This window comes from Hippoglossus hippoglossus, chromosome 4 (genome assembly GCF_009819705.1).
Source record: "Hippoglossus hippoglossus isolate fHipHip1 chromosome 4, fHipHip1.pri, whole genome shotgun sequence".
Taxonomy (NCBI): Eukaryota; Metazoa; Chordata; class Actinopteri; order Pleuronectiformes; family Pleuronectidae; genus Hippoglossus; species Hippoglossus hippoglossus.
In genome coordinates, this window is record NC_047154.1 from 17,148,256 (window position 1) to 17,173,807 (window position 25,552).

The 25,552-nt window shown below is 41.1% G+C and overlaps 1 protein-coding gene across 1 annotated transcript; it reads left to right on the top strand.

The window, feature by feature from the left end:
* The first annotated feature begins 1,655 nt into the window (after window positions 1-1,655).
* On the top strand, window positions 1,656-8,677 carry LOC117760401 (hydroxylysine kinase-like). The gene is made up of 5 exons (XM_034583405.1): window positions 1,656-1,928; window positions 3,200-3,496; window positions 5,428-5,570; window positions 6,728-6,908; window positions 8,070-8,677. Exons 1-5 carry the CDS (start codon window positions 1,922-1,924, stop codon window positions 8,522-8,524), a joined length of 1,083 nt encoding a protein of 360 aa, XP_034439296.1. The 5' UTR covers window positions 1,656-1,921; the 3' UTR covers window positions 8,525-8,677.
* Window positions 8,678-25,552: the final 16,875 nt, after the last annotated feature.

Here is a 25,552-nt window from a genome sequence, read left to right on the forward strand (position 1 = left end):
CAGCCTAGGAAGGCAAATATGTGAAATCTGAATCCGCCATTAAAACCTGTTCTGCAGCTGAGGGTGTCAGTGATATTTGACAGTAACTAGTTAGCGTGGAGTGTTTCTGAATAACAACATTTCGCAACTGCTTACATTAGGATCACAGATTTCACTTTTAGGTTTGGGAACTTTTTTGATCGTGTTCCAACGCACTAATACGACAAAGATGTCATCTGTGGTTGCACAAACTGCTCTAATCCAACATATTCCAACGACAACATCACACTCAGCCAATCCAAACCACTACGATGGCTGTGTGTGCTCAAACAACAATACTTTGAGCAATCCAGCAAATCTCTTAACAAATACAGAAATCCCTCAAAGCTGCACGATGCCAATACATTTTTGGAAAGTATAAAACAGAGAAACTGAACGTGTTCTCACATGTTCAGAATAGATCGTTTAGATACACAGACATGTCAGATTTCTTTTCAAGTAGAATGTGTCCAATTAAAACAAGTAATACAACTTTCTCACTTTTAAGATCTTGATATTTTAGAGCATATCATCTGTAGGATGGCTTCATCGAGGAGCTTCTGAAATTCCGGATTTATATTTAATAGGATTCCTATCCACTGTTTACTCGTGCATTCTTTTCTTAAAGACTGTGCTTTAAAACTGGTTTGATCAAGTGTTTTTACTTTATACTGAAGTTTATCTATTTAAAAATTAGATGTAACACTGCCCTCTGGTGGTTCTCAGACCCTCCTACATCCCATTGAGGCGGCATTGCCTTCACTTCGAAAGCAGATGCAGAACGATTTTTATTCAAATGTATCTTATCAGGTCACAGTTGACATTGTCCCTGTGCTGTGTGTGAGCAGTTCAAGCAGCCACAGGCCACTTTGGTGCACAGGTTCTGTCTCACCCCCACATTATTTACCCGGAGGCCAATTTGTTACCCAACAACATTTCTCTCTTCAAGTGCCACATGTTCTGGCAGGAAACAGTCGAGAGACATGCAAGAGACATGCTGCCTATAATGACGCTGGGGGTAACATAGTAGCATAACTGTAAGCATGATATCTGTAAGCATGATATGTCTTTTTTAATAATGTTTGATTTCATTTCAGAATATTCTGTGCATTTTTTTGACCATCTGATGCACAAAACTGACATAGACGCAAACTGAACAGATTTACTCATTGTGTGGATATTGGTATTGTTATTACCATGCCCCCCAAAAAATGTAGAAGACAAATTGCTCTTGACAAATTGTGCATTGTGTGTAAACACTGTGTATTTTCCTGCAAGAAACAAAACGTTGTGAGCCCTGGATATGCTGGTGCTTGTGCAAAATGTTCCTAAGAATGAAAAGCCAACAAACGCAAGTGAACATACCGGTTGAGATGATTATAGGGAACTTTCTGACAGCATGAAATCCCCGGATTGCATAGCAGCTACTCAAAGTTAGACACTTACAACATCCCGCTGCTCGAGCTCAAAGTGCACGATCCTGAGGAATCTGAGGCGTGCGGAAGTTTGCATCTCTGTTTTGGAAAACCTACTTCTGAGAGACTACTGCAAAGACTGCTCAAGGCTGACCGACCTAAACCTGGAGAACCAGCTGATAGTTGCATCATCATCATCATCATCATCATCATCATGACCATCTGTTATAAGACACCTCAACAGAGAGCAGCAGCCATGGCATTAGAGAGATGAGTGTGTTCAGTAGACTAATGGGATTGTTGATACAAAAGTACCCCCGTCCCTAAAAGCCTTAAAGATAATTACATGTTTCAACCCCCAAAACAACCAATCAGAAAACATTTGCTTCTGGGTGGGGCCGTCTGGTCTTTACTGGTTTATCTGGAAACTTCGATCTCTGATAGAGTACTGCTACAGTCTCGCAACGCCTCACATCTTTAGGCAGAAGATGATGGGTAAGTGCTTATTTTTTATCTTCAATAATATTAAGCAGTGTTGCTGCTGAGTCTTACCGAGAATGTCAATGTTTGCTGTGCTCTGAAAGTGCTGCACACGGCTGCAGAGACGTTGGAACAGCAGCCCCACACGACAGTTAGACCTCAAACGTGTTAAATATGTGTTTATATGTATGAATATTACCAATTAGAAACAGTGTGGATCATACGCTTTGTACTATTCATTACATATTGTAAAGCTGTGACTAATCACTGTGAGTTCTACTCTCGGGTAGGATGGCCTGCTCAACTTTTTATATAGGGCGATTCTGCATGGGCCTGCTCCCTCGTTATCTGTGTGTCTGCGTTATGCAAAAATGCATTGGGAATTCCTCTGTGCGTTCGTTTTTCTCTTTTCCAATTGTTTACACAGAAATTGGGGAAAATGCTTTTGCTTATTCTACACCTGCAACATGGAATTTATTGCAGAAGGACCTAAAGCTCAGTGAATTAATGTCACTCAAGCCTTCAAAACCAGTATGGAGGCAGATTCTATAAGATGTTGTTGTTTTTAACTTACCTAGTTGGGTGTTACATCTGTTATGGTAGTTTCCTGGAAGCTGGTGAAAGGAGAACTCAGGCAGCAGCTGATGTCTTATGCAGAAGATTTGAATGTAGACTTGATGCATCAAGGAGACCAGAAGGTGGAACAATATAAAAATTATAACACAGTAACATGAGCAATTGTCACCCCCAAGTCTGACAATGTCTTCCACACCCTCCCAGTATATCTTCCTCTACTTGCGTCACCCATTCCAACAGCACATCCATGAATGGCTAGAATTGCTGTCACTCTCCATGTTACATGTAGGTGTTCGCAGCCTACTGGATAGTTAAGCCTAAAGTATGCATTCCTAAATCACGTTGTGTCCTTACGTGTTGCCACTGGTGAAATACCATAGTATCTATGGAATTAGACAGGCACTATTATCCTGTACAGATATGATGTGTAATATACAATATACATACTATATAGTGGCATAGAGTACAGTAATGTGTGAGGATGGTCAAAAATTCCTCAACAACTTCCATTCCTTTTTCTTCTAACCTCTGACTCTGCAACGTCTCATTCAACCCGTTCTTCATGTCTATGAATCCTGTGTGACTGACAAACTGAACAATGCGCTTTGATGTGAACTTCAGCTTTACAGTCTGGCAAGACTCCGCGTACTCTCTCACTATTTGTGTTAAATCGTGTTGTGTTGTTACTGTTTTGTGCACAAATCCCACAGCTGCCGATCCGAGGCCGACGCTCACCCCCAAGCAAGCAACCGAAGTGACGCAGCAGCTTTATGGAGTGACTGTGAGGGAGATCACCACCCTGCCTAGTTACATGGACCAGAACTACCTCGTGGAGGATAAGGAGGGCTCCAAGTATGTCCTGAAGATCATGAACTCAAAAGAGAGTGAGGAGACGGCCCTGCTGGAGTTGCAGACTCTCGCCATGTCCTTCCTACACCAGCATGGATTTCCTGCGCAGACGGTGGTGTCCACCACCACAGGGCAGCTGATGAGTATGGAGGAAATAGGTAACAGCCAAACATCTCTCCAGCATTACATTTCACTCAAATGAAAACATAACTCATAACTAATCCCTGACCACCATAGTTTCACGTAGTTATCAATCTTATCTTACTGTGCCAACTGCCAAAATACCACCCAAATATTTTAAATGAAACGAGGGCTGAGGCACATATCTGTTACATAAAGTTTCACTTTGAGACAATAACATTTGTTGGACTTGGATAACAAAGAAAACTAGATAATTTTTATGTTATGGGTAAAACATCCAAAAGTCGCAATTGAGTCTAGAACTCCCCTAGAAAAAGAAATCCTTTTATTAGGGGCTCAAACTGCTAAATATTCTCATCATGACAAAGTTTAAATGTGGTTTGAATCTGATTTTGTCATCTGGTAATTATCAGACAAATGAAACTTGCTGAGACTGGTCTGCCACTCCACCAGAAAGCAAGGAAGTTCTCAAAATGTCAAACTAAAACTGGACCCTCAAATTTGTATTTTATTGAATTGAACCAAAACCATAATTTTTGATAGTAGTCTACCTGACTTTTTTTCTGAGGTAGCTAGGTCTCATTTCAAAGTGGAAGATCAAAGTAATCACCGAGATTGAACAAAGAGAATATTTGTTGTGTATTGGCTTGTGATACGGGAAGCACAGTGCCAGTTGAATCTCTGATGATAGCGTAGGGGCACTATAAACTGCAGGTATGCTGGAGCAGGTGCTTGATAGTGATTGAGAAATCGGAAAGCCGGTCCATCTACCTTCTGCCGTGTCGTAATATCTCTTAACATAGATTCTCACGTACCTGCTGACACATTTTACTTTATATATTCAAAGCAAAGGTGTACATTTTATTTAAAAGTTATCCTCTGTCCACTGAAACCCCTACACCTGTGTTGTTGCTTGACTTGTAGGCATAGAGAAACCCCATTAGACCAGAAACAGGGGCAGACAGGGGGAGGAAACACATTTGCATTAAATTAATCTAGCACACAACCTTATATGACTGACTCTTTTGTGGTGGTCATATCACATGTGTGCGTTTCTGATTTGCAATGCTATGCAATGCTTTGATATATGTGCAATACTGTTATAGTGTTCTGGCCGAGGAAAGTCACTTAGCAGCAGATAGTCAGAATGAGGTAGACAAGTAGTAAAAATAAAAGATCTAATAAAAATCCATGGAATAATATACATAATATACACCTTTCACTGGGGAAATATGTTTTGTAGAATAATGTAATTAGGTCAAGTGCAGTGGCACAGGATAACTGCACAAGGATGTTGTAAACTGTATTTTTATATTAGTATAAAGAGATATTGAAATAGATGCATCAATATATGTATATATAGACTGTTATAAGTATATATGTATGGTTTACAAAATAATCTATGTTTGTGTATATCTATATAAAGATGTATGTTTATATATATATAAGAAATCGGTATAAATGTACAATAGTATTTTATATGATATATATAATATATTTTGTTTAAATAGTGCATATTCTTTTTCATATAGTTGCCTGTATAGTCTTTTTTATGTATTTATTTTGTATTTTCCTTATCTTATCTTAATCCTTAATTGCACTTTTCTTGGAGCAAAACACTGAACCTTGATAGCGATGGTTTTGGTTTTGTATTTATATAGCGCTTTTCTAGTCTTGATGACCACTCAAAGCTCTTTACAGTACAGTTTTACATTCACCCATTCACACACACATTCATACAGTGCATCTATTAGCAGCACTTTGTTGTTCTATGAGGGGCAATTCAGGGTTCAGCATCTTGCCCAAGGACACTTCGGCATGCAGATGGGGAAGACTGGGGATCGAACTGCCGACCTTCAGGTTGGAGAACGACCGCTCTACCCCTCAGCCACAGCCGATGTCCTGGTACTGAACTGACTGGGTTTTTCTATCCGCCCTATCGTCTTAGACTGCGGACAAGGTGCTCAAACCTACTGCGTCAGGTTGCTGACCTACCTCCCTGGAGAGACCGTCGCAAAGTCTCCAGTCACGAAGCACGACCTGTATAATCTGGGCAAGTTGGGTGCAGCCCTGAATAAGACGTTGCTTCAGGTACATGTTAACCTCAGATCCCTTTGATGGCTGATGCAGGAGGACTTTCTCCTCCACATTTGAACTCTGTCTGTCATTAGTTTGCCGGGGTTAAACAGTGGGATTTTCACAAAAGAGGAAAAAAACAACAACTGCATGCTGTGACTGAAACCGAAGCTATTATAGTGGTGAGACTGAACCAAAGCAGAGTAGTGGACTGTAAAACCTCAAAAATAAAAAAGCTCCAGCTGGTGGGAACTTCAAAGTCTGGTGATGCTTCTCAGTGGGTTCTTCTCTGCAAGACTTTTCTTTCACAATGCTCAATAAAAATACCACTTAGAATTACAGCTGCACATAATGACATTTCTATGACATACGGCTAATGGCTCAGTGGTGATTAACCCATCGTGAATTGGGCTACATCCATACTAAGACGTTTTTGTTTTAGTACAACGTGGACATTTGTGTGTCTGTGTAGACAGGAAGCAGATTGTCTATTCTGTAGTTGGTTGCTTAGGTAAATACAATTCTACGAACAAGTAACAGCAATGTTGAAAAGTTTTCAAATGTCTATTTTGCCAGCCCCCGAGTTTTCAAACTAAAACGGGCCCAGCAGCTTTTCCGAGCTCTATTTGAGGGGCTGGAAAACTCCTGATCAGTATGCCAGTTAAAACATAGCAGCAGTGATGCACTTTGGAACTAAAAGGAAGTATAATAGTAGCCTCATTTCCAGATGTGGCATTCTCAGCTCTACAGAGTTTGAGCATCTTTCAGCTCATTGTTTATGGTTTTAAAGCACACTATTAAACCTAGATACCCGCTGTACACCACCTTCTCTGCACCAAAATGCAGACGTTCAAAGTTTGCATTGAGCCGGTGAACACAGTGGAGTATTAATGTGGTAAAGACCCAGTGCTATTGTTCGTTAACATGCTGTTAGAAGACAAAGAACTAAAATAATCTAAAGAGAGTGAACATTTGGGTTTTAGAAACAAAACCCCCAACTTATGCAAATTGTATGTAAATGAATTATTAATCCACTGTTTGCTAACATGTAGCCAAACCTGTTTTCAGGGCTCATTATGTCTATTGTATATGCAAATTTCAACGTGTAGAGTTCTGCCCCAATGTTGCCAAAACAGTTAAACAGTTGAAAAACAAATACAAATGTTTTGCAGCTTTCATCCCCAAACCTGGATATGTTACAAAGGGACGATGAACCGTGGCATATGCAAAACGTTCCTCTTCTGGAGGGCTACCTGTCAGTGATGGATGGAGACCCCCTGCAGGATGTGATCCGAGCAGTCATCCAACAGTTTCAATCACATGTGCAGCCCAAAATCAGCAATTTCCATAAAGGTAACAAGTCAACATTGATTATGTGCTGTAATGTTTTTCTTTGCTGTGAAACCCTGTTAGTGATTTTTCTTATTTTATTAAATTACTTTTTTGTACAAACAGTGTGAATGCTAATCCAGGCCAGAGTACCGAGAAATTAAGTTTTTATTGAAATGGGGATGAGCGATATGGAAAAAGTCTCATTCCTCGATATAGGTCAATTTTTAACCAGAATATATTGACTTGATGCAAATTTCCTACATGTTTCCATTCCATGTTGAAGATTGCAAAGCGTTATCCAAATGATGAAACATATTCTATTGTTGTGTGTTGATATTCAATTGTTATTCTCAATGAAATACAGTATATCATCCTATTGGACAGCCCTACATTGAATGACTTTAGTTAACATTTGTTTTACTTCAACCATAACCACAATACAAACGTAGCTTTAATAAAAATGTTTACAGTAAAAATACATCACATCCCAAATGGACAAAAACATTTTTTTGCAGGATTAATCGGAGGTTTTAAACAATAGTTTAACAATCTTACCCTAACCTCAACCATACTGCAGCTGCAACGTGCAGATATTACAGAAAGAAGGGTTTCGCAGAAAATGATCTATTGTTGATTCAGTTATATTAGTGAGTAAATTTGATTATTCATTTCTTTATTTTAGTTGGACTGATTTAGCAAAAAAAAATAACAAGCAAAATGTCTTTACAATTGCAATAGATCCCATAAACTGGAGCCTATATAAAGATGGATGACGTGTCTTCACTTCCTCTATTGTACTAAAAAATTAAGCTAAAATTTCAGTTGTGTTAATTAAGCAGTGGTGATTGTAGAGTTGAGCTACGCTATTGAGGTCCTGCCAATTTTTTTAAGAAACAGTCTTTGAGATTTTTTTTTCATGTGGACTTTAACTTTCTAGTTTGGTCCATGTCCCATCCTGTAATATAGAGGAGGGGCATTTTTACCTTTTCTACAGCCAGCCACCAGGGGGTAATCAAGATGATCAGGCTTCCCTTATGGGAGGATGTCACGTCATCCATCTTTATAGTTTTACGATAGAGACAGGCCCTTTGTGTGAGGCTGCTACTAATCTCTTTCTAGCAACCTTGAGAAATGAATGGCCACACTTCATTTTAAAGTTCTAAGTGTCCTGTCTTTACACAGGGATAATACACGGGGACCTGAGTGACCAGAACATCATTGTCACACCACTAACCAATGGGCACCATGAGGTGTCAGGCATCCTGGACTTTTCAATGCTCATGAGCGGATGCCACGTGTATGATCTGGCAATAATGATCATGTACACGATGCTGGAGAACCCCAGTCCCTTGGACGCAGGTGGCGCACTGTTAGCAGGCTGGGAGAGCGTCATGCTGCTCAACAGTGACGAGAGGGACTGCCTCTTCCTGATGGTGCTCGGTCGGCTGTGCCAGTCTTTGGTTTATGGAAGGTACAATGTCAACAAATACCCAGACAACAAGGAATACCTATTGATCACAGCCAAAAGTGGGACTCAGATATTATACAAACTCTGGGAGCTGGGCAAGAAAGAAGTAGAGAAGAAGTGGTTCACAGACGCCAGCACATTCAAACAAGAAATAAATGTGTCTCCGTGAATTAGCATGGAGGTTTAAATCCTTACAGTAAAAGGGAAAGGGACGATAAACTGTGGGATATGCAAAACGCTCCTGTCGTGGAGGGCTACCTGTCATTGATGGATGGAGATCCTCTGCAGGATGTGATCAGAGCAGTCCACCAGGAAACGTATGGTAAACAGAAGCAAAGCGACTGCTCTAAAATCCTTACATTACCCTGCTTGTTGTTCTTGGTTTTCTTTAATACAATATGTTGACAATAACACGGTTGAGGGTTCTTTACAACACAAATAAAATAAATAATCTCTACTTTTCAGTGAATTGTGGATGTTTTATTTAACATATTTGGCGCGTAAGAAAACATTTCTTGGTTTATTAAATCACCAGCCTTTGGAACAGTAAAAAACATGTTGGACTTGACTTCACATAAATAAAAAAAATATATCTATCCATCAATTGGTGAGGTTGTGTGTGCATGCATGTGTGCGTCTCCCACAGTCTCAACGTCCAGCGCTCCCAGACTTTACAACCGACTTTTTCAAAAGGTAAATCAGACTCCCCTCTCCGGCTCTACTCTCCGACCCCTACACTCATTGCTCTACTGTCTACCAGTCACTACCATATAGTGCTTCAGAATACGTGGGGTTGTGGTTGGATTATTGACTGATTTCGGGTGTGACAAATCATTTTGGGATAACACTACAATTTCACGTGTTATAGTGTTAATGGTGGCAGCGGTTGGGGTTTGGCAGGAAGAGGTGAGACACAAAACCGGGGACGTTTGGACAACGATTTCAGTCTTGTTTTGAGAATCGTTACAGCCCCACAGTCCAACATTTGTCCATTCACTCTCAGGGAAAATATGGGCTATAATACAAAACCAGGCATTAACACAGTGTGGTCTATTACATTAGTCTTTACATAAGTCTTTGTACAAAAAAGATTCACGTCAATATAGACAGCCATACTTGTAATTTGTCTTTAAGCTAAATACATACTATATAGATTAACATGAAGTCACTGCTGAAATTATAAAAGTGCAACATCTGTGAGACGGAGGTGAGTGAGGGAACTTCGGGCTCCCTGCATTATCTCTGTTATTCCTGCTGCTGATCATGTTGTTGTGCTCCATAACAAACTTTCCCTTTGAGTTTTGAAAACATATTACAAGGTTATAAATTGCACAATTGTATTCATGATCATTTATATATTTATATTTATTTATATTTATATAATTATCATTAGTGTCACGATAACAAGCAATTGGCCTTTTCCTGAAAATTCCATAGAGAAAGCTGGTAAAAGAAAAAGGTGTACACTAGATGGAGACATCCAACCACTTATCCTGCTGCACATGTTGCATAAAAGGCTCCTTAAAAAAAAACCTTAAAACCCTATGAGTTGTTACAGACGAGCTGTGGAGGGGCCTCATTTCTCGTGAAAATGCTGTGTAACATTTGTAGTTTGTGGAAAGGTTTGTGACTTTACCATAAGCGCTCCAAATGTGAACATTTTTCCATCTTTACCCAAAAGAAAATCATTTCTAAATGAAAGAAACATTGTGGTGTGAATAGGAAGGTGTTTAAATAGCATAAACAGAACGAAGAGGGGCAGAATCTATGAAGAATCCATGGTTCAAGGAAGTTAAGTTTAATATTGGTCCCATCATTTTGAGTAAAGCAGAAAGAATAAAAAATGAAACTGTCAAAAACTACAGGATTCTTTTTCTTCAACTGGATCTCACCTCACATGTGCTGCTGTGCTCCAGACACCTCAGCCAGAGCTTTGTGTCAACACCACACACACACACACACACCCACACACACCGTCTACCTTTGTATATTTCAACCTCCCACCTCAAAGGCACCATCTGCCCTCTACCCCTGCTGCAGCCCTTGATATGTAACCTCCAGTCATGCAGAAAAAAATCACAGTGTGCGTCTGCCTGCATTCACGTTTGTTCTCCGTCTGTTTCCCCTGAAGTTTGCCGGCGTCTGAGCACAGCGAGCCCAGAGAGGCACAGATCTGAACCATTCCACAGTTTCCCTTATAAAAAGCGCAGTCCCTTCCTCACTCTCTTCTGCCTTTTCTCATCTTGTACTTTAAAACCATGTTCCACAAACCACAGATGAAACAGAAATGGCAACACTCAAAGGCCTTAGCTTGATCCACCAACCCCACTTATCAGTGCCATTAATCCTCTTGGCATTTCCAAACGGAGCACTGGGTCTACACTGCACCTTTTTGAAAATGCAGCACTGAAATTTAAATTACACTCCAAAGACCACCAATCTACATGCTTTCAACGGCAGAGTTAAGTGTTTTAAAAATAAATGCTGCACACATTGTTTAGTCTCTGGAATGACTTTAGGTCTGAATATTCTTCCAGCTCTGTTCAAACAAAGGAAACATTGTGGTACAGTGAAAAACAATGATGACTGAAAGATCTCAGTTACTTGTGATTTGATGGTTTATTGATAATTCACACCTTTTTTGTATTTTACAAAAGACACAGCGTCTCTAGACGCTGTCGGGGGTCTATACTTGGTCCACTTGCCAATCACAAGTATCTGAAACGGCGAGCTCAGCGTTCCTGATTTCCATTTAAGTATGTTTCTGTTCCTGTGGTTCAGCTCCTCAGGGTCGTTTGTCTGATGATGTTGGACTTTACAACCGTGAAGGTTTCCAAGCATTACCGCAGTCTTCACCAATCATTGACGGGCTTACTGAAAAGCCAGGCTACACTTTAAGTATGCAAATACTGGCTTTGAAAAGCTTGAAAAAAAAAGAAACTAATTTCATTACAAACTAGAATGTGACTCAGTAGAGCAAACGCCTCCTCCAAGGCTATGAAACCACATTTAACTCACCAGATACATAATTTTTTTAATCCGCACCAAATTGCAGAAACTCCTAAATCAGTCCTCTCAACATGCTTGATTTTTTTTACCATGAATTATTTTTGGAAAAATCAACAAACTCATGTTAAAAAGAAAGTGAATAAAAAAATCCTCGATTCTCCCCCTGATCCAGATCTGCCCCGCCCCTCCACAAAGGTTCATGGAAATAGAAACCGGCACACGCAGACGAAAACACAACCTCATCGTTGGAGGTAATAAACGCCATTGCCAATTATAATGACTTAGTAAATTAAGTGAGGTTTATTTATATAGCACATTTCACAGAGTCACAAAGGGCCATAAAAAGTTCTTAAGAGAGTTTTACAAGCTCATGAGAAAATGCAAAACAGAAAACAATACAGAGTCCCGTAAAGAGAGAGGAGGGACACACATAAAATTAGAACCCTTGGTCAGTGGCACCACAAATTCAAAATGTCCAATACTATCTTAAACATGCATTTTAGTATTGTCCCCAACCCCTGCATCAACTGAGAATGAAAAAAAACAAGCCCCATCATCCCACCTCTTCCTCTTCCTCCTCCTCCTCCTCCTCCTCCTCAGCCGTGCCTCTTTATTTTATTGAAAACAACTGTTAGTCTCTGTCTTTAATATGGATTCATCACAGAGCTCTGGCGGCGGTGCCAAGCCTTCACTGCTGCCAAGCTGAACTGTCCGGACTAATTCACCTCATGGATCCCTGACAGACGCTCGTGTTATGCATATTACGCCCGGACCACGCAGAGTGGCCAAGATGTCAGTGTTTGATACCAGGCTAATGGGTCTCTCTCTCTCTCTGTTAACAAAGATGTCTCTCATCCATTATGTTAGTCGACAGTTTGCTTAGGTCCTAAACAGGTTTTACACAAACATATGTGCATCCATTACTTAATTGTGTAGCCGATGCAGCGTGCAGGTACCTGACATTTATCGTCGGGCGTTGCTTACTGGGACTGACTGAATCATACAAATTTATCGTGCTGAGAATGCGGCCTTTATTCTTCTAATTCAGTGGCATCATTTGCATTCCAAAGAAAGAACAATTCAAGGTTGGAGTCACCTCGAAAGTGTGGCAACTTTCTAAAAGATGCATAATCACACCGGCATCCAGCCGCCAGAATCATGCAAAAACAAAAGGGACGCTCCGCACAGTCAGGAGTAAATCTGGAGACGAGACAGAGGCTTCAATTAGTAAGCGGCTGCCGTCGCTCGGTGGGTTCTTCAGTCTTATCAGTTTGTTTCAGAAGGGTCTGGGCTTTGCAGACGGATGCTGGAATCGGTCGTCTATCGCAAACTGTTCCCCATCAGACCTACAAAGCTCACCAACGGGAGAGCAGAGGGAAGGCGTCAGCGGGAATTCATTAAAAACCTTCGCACATCATCACGTGGCGCTTTTCAGTGGACGCCTCCACATCTGCGGTAGCAGGCGTCATGGTGGCCTATCTGCAGCGAACAGGTGAGCAGCACAGTGGCCTCTCAGAGCTCTAACATTAGGGAGGCGCGCAGAGAGGGCGGCTAATCGATTAGACAGACTGGATTTATTGAGTCACAGGGAGACTGTGCAGGCGAGGGAAGAAATCTATGTGTGTGTGTGTGTGTGTGTGTGTGTGTGTGTGTGTGTGTGTGTGTGTGTGTGTGTGTGTGTGTGTGTGTGTGTGTGTACTCATTTTTGTTACCTCTTGAGGACCCTTCCAGTATAAACACTGACCCTGTCTGGACGGGTAGACCTCACAGGGACAAAGCTAATGAGGCTAAACTTGATTTCTGAGGTCCTGGTTAAAGTTAAGGGTAAGATGTGGATGTGGTCAGGTTAAGGTTAGAGTTAGGCATGAATTGGTCACGGTTTAGGTTAGTAATAAGGTTTTGGTTAGGCTGTGCACAATGAATGGAAGTCAATGCAAAGTCCCAATAAGGATCGTTATGCAAACTTGTGTGCATGTGTGTGTGCGTGCTTGTAGTAATATCTTTGTGAGGACCATTTTAAAACACAGACATTATGGAGAGAGGACATCTGAGGAAAGTGAGGACATTCTGGGAAAGTGAGGACATCTTAGGAAAGTGAGGACATCTTAGGAAAGTGAGGACATTCTGGGAAAGTGAGGACATCTTAGGAACGTGAGGACATTCTGGGAAAGTGAGGACATCTTGGCAAAGTGAGGACATTCTGGGAAAGTGAGGACATCTTGGCAAAGTGAGGACATTCTGGGAAAGTGAGGACATCTTGGCAGGAGCCAAACGAGATGTTTAAAGGTTCAGACTTGCTTTTAGAAAGTCCCTTTCATATATGAATTATTACATTATATCTGTGATATTGAATGTTTTGTGTTTTATCTCTTCAAAATCTTACAGGTGTACAACACCCCACTTGTACTTTTTTAATCCTATTCTAATACTCTATTCTAGTACTTCTCAATGATCTAGATAAAGTTAATGGCAACTGTATGTGTGACTATATCAGCTGTTTATTATAATAAAGTAAGAATAGAAACTACATGATGTCAGACTACGCTGATGTACTGAGATTGATTGTCATTGCAACTCAGCAAGTCTCAGTGATAACAAATCCATCAAGGGAGAGAAAGAGCAGAGACCTGGGGCCTAAATAATATTTTGAATAACGATGATCAGGACCTACTGAGAGATGTAACTACGGCTCTGTTAGAGTACATTCTCTATTTTTATTGGCCAATTTCCATGCACAAGAGATAATCATCCCAAAACACAGTAAAAGCTTTTAACACACTTGAACTGTGCTCACAGCAGGGGGGTGATAGTGGAGCCTCTTGTCTCATTATATCAGCGCGCTGTTGGCACACGGAGCTCAGAACTGAAGCTTTTCACTCATACCAGCTGGATCTGTACCTTTTTATTTCCACATTAACCTCTGCACCAGCTTTCATCTCAATTACTTCTCTTTGAGCAAGGCAGGGGGCTGTATTTCAGCTGTTCTTACATTGTGATATCTCTTTTTTGTTTTATTCTTCTTGCAGAAGGTGGAAATGATAATAAAAGAAATAGTTTTCATAATGTTTTCAGCCCATTTAAATGACATAGTAACATCATCCCTATAGCAACAGCAAGGTGGATATTATTTACTATCTACATACCCATTACTTTCCAATGGTATAAGTGATATTATTTTAAACTTTGCAATTTTCTGTTTCTGTGATTCACATCCTCGACTCTGTCTGACTGGACGTTGTTGTGATGTTGATCCGCCCACACAGCAAATGTACAGCTGAACTCAAAGTATAAAAATTCACACTATGTCTGACTCCTAAAGATAGTTTCAAACACCCCCACATGCCCCGCAGCCAATGGACACACAACTCTTGTCAATCTCATATGTTACTAAAACTTCCACTGCTCCTGCAGCGCTGCAGGATTTGTTTACCACGTTGTTGCAATACAAACTTTTATAACGCTATCAACTGAATCTCATTACTAAAGAGCCCACACATGCTATGCACCCTGTTTTTAAGGTTTATTGCTTGACAGAACCAGACATAGTGTGTAGAATAAAAGTGTGAGGTTTAAATTGTATCCATGCTGAACACTGCAAAGCTGCTGACTGTCAGAAGGATGAACGCACATGCATCTGGAAGGTGAAATTCACATCCTGCCATTTCATTCTACTCAGGAAAATGCTTGTATGCAAATCCACAAAAAAATGTGAGTGGAAATATTTTGAAAACTGGCTGTTTGATTTTCATACTAGGAAGGAAATGCACTCAACGTGTTTATGAGTGTACATGTAATCCATTACTCTGAGGAAAATATGCATCACCATTGCTTGATTACAAGAAAATAGCATTACTGCTCGCTTGTGACAAAGTTTGTGAGCTGCCGATGTGTGGCCTCAAGTTTGACATATTGTCTATCTGTCAATCCACGTCCCAATGCATACTGTGCATTATTGTCTCTAAATGGGACCATAATTCACATCATTAACATCATGCTGTATCGAAGAAGACTTAAAACTAGTCATTCAGACCATAAACTCCTTATGGAAATGTTTACTGACATTATAAATCAAGTGAGAATTAGTCATTTTCTCATTCTCTTCTATAGAAACAGACTTCTTTTTCCAACCACTGGAGTCGCCCTCTACTGGTCATTCTATAGAATACAGGCACTTGCACCTTGGCTTTACTTTCCAGACCCGGAATTTACCATTTTTATAAATAGTCTAATGACCACACTTGTAAGTAATCCTGGTTTCAGCAACTCAACACCACTAAACACATGATATCTTAGATGTAGCTATTAGTTAACATTCATTTTTAGATTAGGGCCAATGCCAAAATAATATTTAACCCTTTTGTTTATAGAGGGGTAACTGTGCAGTCACTCATTCCTTCATTTACTGTCTTCTTTTCCTCGTTATTTGTCTGGATAAGTGGGCATTAAGCGCTGAGTGGAAGTGAGCTGTGCTGAAGACAAATACACCACGTAGGAGGCTGCTCACATTCCCCTCCAAGCACCGCCGGTGCTCTTCTCTGTCTGACACTCACGTCATGCACAGCTCAAGGTGAGAGACATGTTCAGGGAAATGACCCAAAAACCCAACACGTCCAAAAATGTGAGATTGGAGGAGACACACGTTGGCTACAAACAAGGGCAAACACAGGGCGAGGGAGGAGCTGGAGAGTGAGATATGACCGTGTGATGGTGTATCCTCTCGAACGCATTAACCAGCTGGTTCAGGTGGGTTCAGCCCGACTACGTAGGAGGAGAGAGGACTCCGGATCGCTCTGTTTAGTCTCAAATCCTCCGAGTTGTTCCACAGAGTTGTTCTGCACGTCAGAGGGAGTTGATTTACACGGTGAGGCTTTTAAAAAAACAAAAAATTAGCAGGAAGTTGTGGGGTTAGATTTGGTCCATCCATTCGTTTTCTATACCGCTTATCCTTTGAGGGTCGTTGGAGCCAATCCCAGCTGCCGTTGGGACAAACAGCAATTCATGCTCACGTTCACACCTACAAACAATTTAGAGTCTCAGTTAACCAAAAGGGGTAAATGCCAAATTCATGTTTTGTGAAAATTGTCCAGATTCTATTCACTCTTTCCTTCATTTACTGTTTTCTCTTGCTAGTTTGGAAAGACGTTTACTTTACACCTGTATAAATCTAAAATAAATAGAGGCATCTAAATGGTGAATAACCTGACTTTCTCACAGGGGCGGATGATGTACTCCAGTCCCGCTTAGTTTTTAGAATCAGTGTAAATGTACTATGTTAATAACAGAAGTCCTGGATTCTGTTCTATTTCTAAGCTTAACTTCCCCAGTGCTCTGCTTTTTGTATTTGGCACAGTCAGTGTATGAAACAGACCTTGGACTCTCTCCCGTTCTGTCAAGTTTAACGAGGGACTGAACAGAACTTTCAAATCCAAACAGATAGGTAAAAGAGGAAAAAAGTTGTTTTTACAGGCAATATGAATTTTGTTGGGAAGGTCGCCTGTAGCAGCATCATATGCCAACCGACATCGTTTTTATTACCTCTGCCAGGAAGGTTACGCTCCGAAAGAGAAATGATCTTTCGATTTTTTCATTTGCTGGTTCTTTGTCTGTTTGTTATTTAGCGGGTTTACACAGAAAGGGGTGGGGCATGACCCATGAAATAATCCATTACATTTTGGAGCAGATCTAGATAAACGGACAGATCCAGGAATATTTCATTTTCTTTAACTTGGCGAGATAGGGCGTTAGCCTTTGCAGAGGTATGTGCTCTTCAAGCACACTTCTATGTGTGCAGTGGAAGAGCAAGCAAACATGATTATGGTTCCATTCAGACTGTTATAGTTTATATTATTGATTTATTATACTGATGTTATCTTTTAAAAAAAAACTCTTTGAAAACATTTGACATTTGACATTTTAGAAGGCAAACACATCTTAACTAACAGGTATCTATAGCTCTCGGATAAACAAAGCTGAATAAAAACTGCCCACTGAATGTGAGATTAAAAAGAGGAGAAGGATAAAATGGAATCAAATAAAATAATTCAAATTAAGTACATGTGCCTCATAACTGTAACTGACTGCAGTACCTAAGTAGAGGTATTTAGTAGCTTTCCACCTGCTTACTCAATAACCTGAGTTGTGAGGTGCTTAATGTTCAATTGGACGATGGAGTTTGTGTGTGGGCCTGTGGGCTAATAATACATTAAATGCTGTTCTGATTCATTTAGAGTGATTAACTCAAGCTCCACTATGTGATGTGCTCCCACAGCTGTTCCTCTGTCGCCGCAAAAAACAAGTTTTATCCTTCAACCACCTCCAGCCATTCCACTTTTTCATTAAACCCATTGCTCTGCATCTGTTTCATGTCATGAGGTAAGTGGTGAGTACGCCGAACAGAAATGCCACAAAGTAACAAGATTAAAGATTATACAGGAAAAGTCATTTGAAAGGACGCGGCTCCGTATCCAGTCCTCGTTGATCCAATCTAACTTGTTTAAGGTTTTTACACGACAATTACTTGGTCCATCATCTTCCTGAGGTTAAAGCTGCATCATTAGAGTGAATGTAAACACATTTTGTGATTCAGTGGATTCATAATTGACTGTGACACGAGGTGCGGGCCCGTTCATTGGAACAGATTGCACAAGTCAAACACAGTTCATCACGTTGAAAATAATGCAGCCGTGTTTGTAGGTACGGTGGGTGGCTGTGTGGGTGGGTCAGCAGGACTTCGTTTCTGTGTGTGTGTGTGGCTTAGTGTCAGCGTTGGTGTGTCAGCATGCACAGGATGATGGAGAGAGTGTGTGTGTGTGTGTGTGTGTGTGTGTGTGTGTGTGTGTGTGTGTGTGTGTGTGTGTGTGTGTGTGTGTGTGTGTGTGAGACTACTGCGTGGACAGTTAAATATACAAACAGATTGTCATCCTGGACGACAGCCCGCGAGCGTCACTGGGAGTCTCGCTGCACAGCAACTGGAATCAAGAATCATTATATGAAAACAGAAGAGTAACAACACTAATCCAAAAAGTTCTTCTGGGAGAGAGAAAGAAGGAAAAGAGCTGAATGTCTTCCCTTCTTTAAATCCCCAAACTGAAAGTGTGTTTATCTCTCTCCCTTTTGACAAATGACATCCATTAGAAGCAAAGTGGAGAAATTAAGAAAAAAGCTGTGGGTGGAAAAAAACTATTTTACTGAGACAATAAAGTAATGTAAAATGATGTAGGGTGGCAGGAGTAGTTAAGCCAACACAGCTTTTTTTTTTGCCAGCAGTCCATAATATTTTGTCTCCGTCTAAAAGGCGCAATGTTTATAGATGAAATTGACTTTTAATTCAACATGTAATTTCCAGTAATTCTGCAAAACCTCCTCGGCCTTTGAGGGGAGAAATTGAGGTGACGCGGGGTTGATTTCCCAGCAGTTGTCGAGATTGAGGAAACACAGTTAAGACGCTTTTCCTTTTTTTTCCTCCCGTTGTTCTTCCATTAATGTTTCAGCAGTTATAATAGGGAACATAATATTTTGATTCCTCTCCGCATTAATTTGGGGGATCTAAGGAAGTTGCTCCGAGGACATGGGTTTCTGTCAAGAGTCGTGTGTGTGTGTTTACAGATAGATAGTCTGAGTCTAAATGACATTGGAGACAGAGTCAGACAGATGGCAAGAGATCAGGAGAAGGAAAAGTGAGTGAGTGGGATGTGTGGACATCGAAACTGTGAATCACGCGATCGGATTGAGGGGGTCAGCGCGACCCCTGATGACTCTTCACACCCATCCACATGATGCAAAACCCCTCAGAGGCCTTTTTGTTGGCCCCCCTCACTCGTCTGTTCAGCCAACATCAAAAAACGCTCCATTACCCATGAGGCTCTCCTGCAAACATGTAGCCTGGATCATTCGGCTTTGGCTCCGCAGCACCTTCTGAACTACAAATAATGTCCATCACAGCGAGGGAAGGAGATTAAATATTGTGCCGGTGTTTTGAGAGTTTTCACTTACGATAAGTGAAAACACATGGAGTCAGATCGCCAAATGTCAGGGCTCGGGTCAAGATTTCATTAAAACTACACGTAAGTGGAAGAAAACATCACAAAACAAAGATACCTCACAGATTTATCATTGTTTAAGATTGTACGAGTGTGTTTGTTCTGGGGAAATGTGATCTTTCCCAAATCAAAGCCAGCGAGGAGAAATTCTCTTTTACACATATCACCAATAATTCTTTCTCTGTAATAAAAAAACAATTGGGTTGATCCGGTGATAAGTTTTGGATTGTGACATCCATCAATTATCTGTACCGCTTTTTCCTTGATGTTCGCTGGAGCCAATCCCAGCGCATCACAGGACTGATAAACAACATTCTCACCTATGGGCAAATCAGAGTTTAAACTCACCCTACATGTCTTTGGAGTGGGGGGGGGGGGGGGGGGGGGGGGGGGGGGGGGGGAATGGAGTACCAACACAGACCTGATGAGAACAAATACCTTCTTCCTGTGAGCACTAACCGCTGGACCACCGTGCCAACCCAGTGACAAAGCTTTATTAAAAGGTTTGTTTCAATGATAAGACACAAACACAATTCCTCCCTGAGTTTCAGATACCCTGAGTCAAGTTACCTTCTGTTGTATATAATGTATAAGTATTGTACATATATTATTTTGCATATTCTTATTTCTATATTGTATGATAATGCACATATTTTTAGAACTTTTTATTTTATACTTTCAGCTATTTGTTGTCTTGGTCTGTATCTACTTCTATTCTTGGCTGGAGCAACTGAAATGAAACCCAATTTTTATTTTATATCTATATATTTTTACATCATTGTTATTAAATTATGTTTATATCTGATTCTGAAGGTGATGAAATGATTGTTTTAAAAAGGAACCACAAAGTTGGCAATCGGTTTGAAATGGGAAACATACATATCTCCCATGTCAAAGTTCTGTCCACCAATCTGTCGTCACCTGACTTCCTCCATTGCTCCTGTAATGATCGCCACATCCACAAGGGGGCTTTGTGACCCCAGCATGTAAATGCATGAAAAAACTAATACATGTCGTACACAACTGCTGGATGTTGCTCAGTGAAAAAACATAACTCTGGGTCTTTAGTGGTCGTTATTTATGGGAGGACGGTCTCAAGTCTCCTGCAGCGTTCCTGTTGCCAGTGACCGGCTCCTCTTCCATTCCGGGTCTTAATCCCCCCGCTGCTCAACATGAGGCTGTTTCTGCTTCTCATTCAGAACCTGATTCTGTTTCCTGTTCCTGGGTTTGTCTGTTCAACAGATTATTTCATGCTCCTCAGCCTCAGTTTCCCAGTCTGGTGTTATCTGGTGAGTTGCAATGCAGTGCAAACATAGTGGTTTATCTTACAGGACAGATGTAATTTACTGCAGAAGGGCAATTAAGATTGTGTGACAGCTTAGCAGTTTTAAAAACACACACATATAAATGGTCTCTCTGGCTGCGTTTGTGTGGTGCTGTGCATAAATCCCGGCCCCACGTGCACCTTGTGAATGCACTAAAACACCCTCCAAAGTGTTTTTGCAACAACTGTTTGACACGGGTCTGCTGCGGCACCCCCTATAAAAGTCTCTCTGCTCAGCGCCTTGTGATAGACAGAGAGACAGAGAACTGTGGGAAAAGAGGTCATAGGCGTTGTTGTTCTGGCTGAACGCCGTAGCCTCATAAATCAGATTGTGTATAAACTGGAAGGACACAGACGCAGAGTTGTCTGCTGGCCCCGCTGGATCAGAAGCAGGCAAACAGAAATAAGTGCTGTGTTTATATGAGTGCTGTGTGTGTGTGTGTGTGTGTGTGTGTTTATGTACTTGCTCCTCTTATGTTTAAACATACTTGTTTGTGTACATATTTATTCTTCATTTCCCCACAGGGATCATTAAATCTCAGCTCAGCTTGTGTGTGCCAATTTGCATGTGTTTGTGAGTAGAAATATATATAGTAATATGAATATATAAATATTGGCATTTCCTGTTCGTACCAGTAGATATACATGCTACAATAACTGGTTAAGTTATAAGACTGCTCCTTGTATTCATAGGGGATTTATGGCCATATATCTGAGTGGACATCGAAGATAATAAAATCCCAATGAAACACTAAATCTAGAAATGACGATCATGTCTGTGGAGGAGGATTTATATTCATACTGTGAGTCATGACTCTATTGATGTAAATTGATCAATTACAGGATATTTGTTTGTGTATGAGCTATGACTCAAACTATATTTGGATGTGTACGGTGTATAGTGAAGCCTGGAGACTGAGTTCTCACTGACAAACAGCAACAAACTGAGTTATTTGACACACTAGCATGGATTTATGATCCTGACTGGCTTGTTTTGTTCTCCCAGGGAATGATCAGCTAAATTCTGGATCTGATCAGTAGATGGGCTACGATATGCGTTTACTGAGCCAAGAAAGAAAACGCGAGTGCAGTCAGTGTGACTATTTGACATCTGGAACCAAGCGGGATGATATAACTGTCAAATTCCAGATTAGTACGTGCAGAATGTGAATCTGAACATTTTCCCAACATCTTTGACATTTATGTTCCTTGATAAAGAAACGGTGTTTGATGTTTGTGGAAAAACGAACTTTGTCATGATATTACGATCCATGAAATCCTGCTTCTTGTTTTTGAAACTAGAACGACACACGGTATAGAGCGCATACCTCCACCAAGGCTCCACAGTCCCCTTAAATTCAATCAATCCACACCAAATTCCACACGCTCATAGATATCAGTTCCCCAAACATGCTGGATTTTTTCATGTGGAACACGAGACCAGACCCACTGTGCAGAAGCAGAAAGCAGAGGTAGAAGCAGCAGTTCCAAAAAGCCAATCATGTTTATTAACACATTGAAACTCCGAGGGGTTACAAGAGTGGCAGGCAGGTAATTTGGAATGAGCTGAACCTGGAGAGATCAGAGCTCAGCAGGTGATGAGACTGTCTTCAGGGAGAATCACAGGAAGGGAGATTGGACCAGGGCGAGCGAGAACAGCAGAGTATAGGTGGACCTGATGAGCAGGGAGACAGGGATTAGTCCAAAGCAAAACATGTCGAGAATCACTGCCTGTGAGGTTAGTGAAAGCACAAATATCGGCCGAGCTGACCGAGAGCCAGGGTCTTTATACTGTGGAGACCAGGAGAAGATGACAGGATGATTGAAAGCAGGTGAACTGATCAGGAGGTGGGATGGGCTCCAGAGCTGCAGGAGGAGGAGAGAGACATGAAGCCACGCCCCCTGGTTCACAGACAGGAGACGACAGGGCAGGGAGGCAAACTGCACAATCCTGACACTCGCAATGTCAAAACATAAACTGAGGCTACAAAGTCCACCCTTATCTGGTCAAAGCACATGAATTCAATATCACCTTAAATTCCATTCACTTTAAGTATTAAAAGCGTCAAAAACACTATGTCTTGCAATGTGAAAAAGAAAACTCCCCTACATTCCCCTTTTCTGGATCCACACCACAATTTACTGAGTTCTTCCATGAACCATACTGCACCCTTCTACCAAGGGGAATTCTGGGAAATCTGTTCCGTAGATTTGAGTAGATCCAGCTAATTTACAATCAAAGCAACAATCAAACCAATGGACAAACAAACAAATGAACAGGGGCGAAAAACATAACCTCCTTGGTGTTGAGGAATTTCTGACCATCCTCACACATTACTGTATAACCCACTATATATTATGTATATTGTATATTACATATTATATCTGTACAGGAGAATAATGCCTGTCTAATTCCACTAATTCCAGATACTCCATTCTCTCTTTAAACAGTACCCAAGGTCAGGTTGGGCCAACCAACAGTACATTGTAGTGTCTCAACTTTCATATCTAACTCAGACGTGACAGACAGAGAGGCACCAACTTCAACTCTCACTAACTTCAACTCTTTTGCGTATTACACCAGTGGCAAGAGGTAAGGACACAATTTAGGAATTCATACTTTAGGCTTAACTATCCAATAGGCTGCGAACACCTACATGTAACATGGAGAGTGACAGCAATTCTAACCATTCATGGATGTGCTGTTGGAATGGGTGACGTAAGCAGAGGAAGATATACTGGGATGCTGACATGGTGACAATTGCTCATGTTACTGTGTTAGGGTTTGTACATTGTTCCACCTTCTGGTCTCCTTGATGCATCAAGTCTACATTAAAATCTTCTGCATAAGACATCAGCTGCTGCCCGAGTTCTCCTTTCACCAGCTTCCAGGAAACATCCATAACACTTGGCGCAAACAACAGACCTACTTTAAAATTTTATTTTAAAGTTTGACAGACATAAAGTTCCCCTTTTAAACTGATGGGAAATTACTTGTCGGCTCGGACTCATGGAAACAATGGATACAGAGGAAGAATCCAAGCTAAGCTATTAAACACTGATGTAACACTGCTCCACTCTCAGTGGCTCCTTTTTCAGTTTCTTCGACTGACTAAATATTTTCTTTGTTGTGCTAATGACCTCCTCCACTAATAAGTCACTGTGGGGACGACCCTTTACTATAATCCTGGTCCTTAGGTTACATTCTCATATGGTTCAGATTTAACAGAAAAACAACACGTTGGGTTATTTCTCGGCCCAGAGGAAGTGATGCCGCTGTGCCTGCGGCCATGTCCTGGAAGAGCGCGGTGCTCAGGATGTGACCCCGCAACAAGTGCCGGGCTGACCTGCGGTAGCTTCAAATTGAATGCTGTGTCAGAGGCTCTGCAGTAGTCGTGCAATCCGACAGCTTGCAACACTCTAATGACGTGTATGAAGCAGCGAAGCCCCGGAGAGATGGAACTCAGTATTTGGCTCGTGAAAAAAAAACCTGGGTGGTGAACTTACATTTTGACCCAGACCATTTGAGACCTGCCTCCTTAGACCTGATTTGTATCATCTGATTATTTCTTCACTTCTCTCCAAATGTAAAAGAAAAACTTCATTGGCAACAAAAACCTTCACCTCGTCAAACCCAGCAAACTTGCCAAGCTGAGTTGAATCTCCAGCATCTCCAGCTCAATTAACTTTCTGTGTGAAGCCGCATCTCTCATATATGGCACTGTGGGATTTCATCAGCATGTGAGCCAACTTCCAGGATTCAGCTTTACTTCACAGTGTCAGCACAGCACACCTGAGCTGGTGCAGCTACAGAAACCCACACATCCACAGAGGAAAAGCCCTCTGTCATTGTAGGGTGAGTTCTCATGCCTCCGGACTGCCAACAGTCAGTGGTCAGAGGCCTTGTGGTTTGGGCTTGTCCGTTCATCCAGTATACGTCGGTCTATCCCAGTCTTGTGAACACGATTTCTCAAGAACGCCTAGAGGAAGTGACATCCAATTTGGTATGAACGTTCCCTTGGACTCGAGGATGAACTGATCAGATTTGGGTGGTCGAACGTTGAGGTTGCTGTGACCTTTCAAATCCCTTTTTTGGTCGCAAAATCTCAGGTCCACTTTGAGGGGATTATCTTCAAATTTGGTACAAACGTTAACTTGGACTCAAAGATGAACAGATTAGATTTGGGTGGTCAAAGGTCAAGGTCACGGACAAAGTTTTTGTGAATGTGACATATCAGGAGCACACAGGGAATTTCATTTCATTTAGCACAAATATTTACTTGGTCTCTAAAATGACCTGATTGGAACTTGAGTGTCAATGGTCAACTCTTTTTTGCCTCATTAAGAATGCCCGAGAGATTATTTTCAAAATATGCACTAATTATCATTCAGAATCACAGAATAATAAAATAAATTTGGGAGGTCAAAGGTCAAGGTCATGGTGGACTCAAAAATCTAAATTTTTTTGTCCATGAAAGTCTGCTTTAAGAGAATTCCTTCAAATTCTGACCAATTGTAAATTGGACTCAAAGATTAACTGATTATATTTCAGTGGCGAAAGGACAAAGGTCACAGAGTCCTCATCTAAGTCTGGAAAAAAAATGATGTAGACTGAAGCTGCACTGGTTGATGGAGACATACAACCTTGGTGCAGTGATGCTAATTAGCTCTGAATTAAGATTGCAGTAATTTGCATCGTGTGGTAGAGAAGTAATGAGTAGGAGACAGAATGTGTGAGTTAGGAGGCTGTAGTCACTGGAAGCAGTGATGCATGTTTCTGTGTTTGTGTGCATCACTTTACGTAAAACTACAAATACATTATCAC

Bases quoted from the DNA above. Each gene is read 5' to 3' on its own strand.
- LOC117760401 (XM_034583405.1), top strand. The intron at 3,497-5,427 runs GTAACAGCCAAA...CTATCGTCTTAG, and splicing joins GATGAGTATGGAGGAAATAG to ACTGCGGACAAGGTGCTCAA. The intron at 5,571-6,727 runs GTACATGTTAAC...AATGTTTTGCAG, and splicing joins TGAATAAGACGTTGCTTCAG to CTTTCATCCCCAAACCTGGA.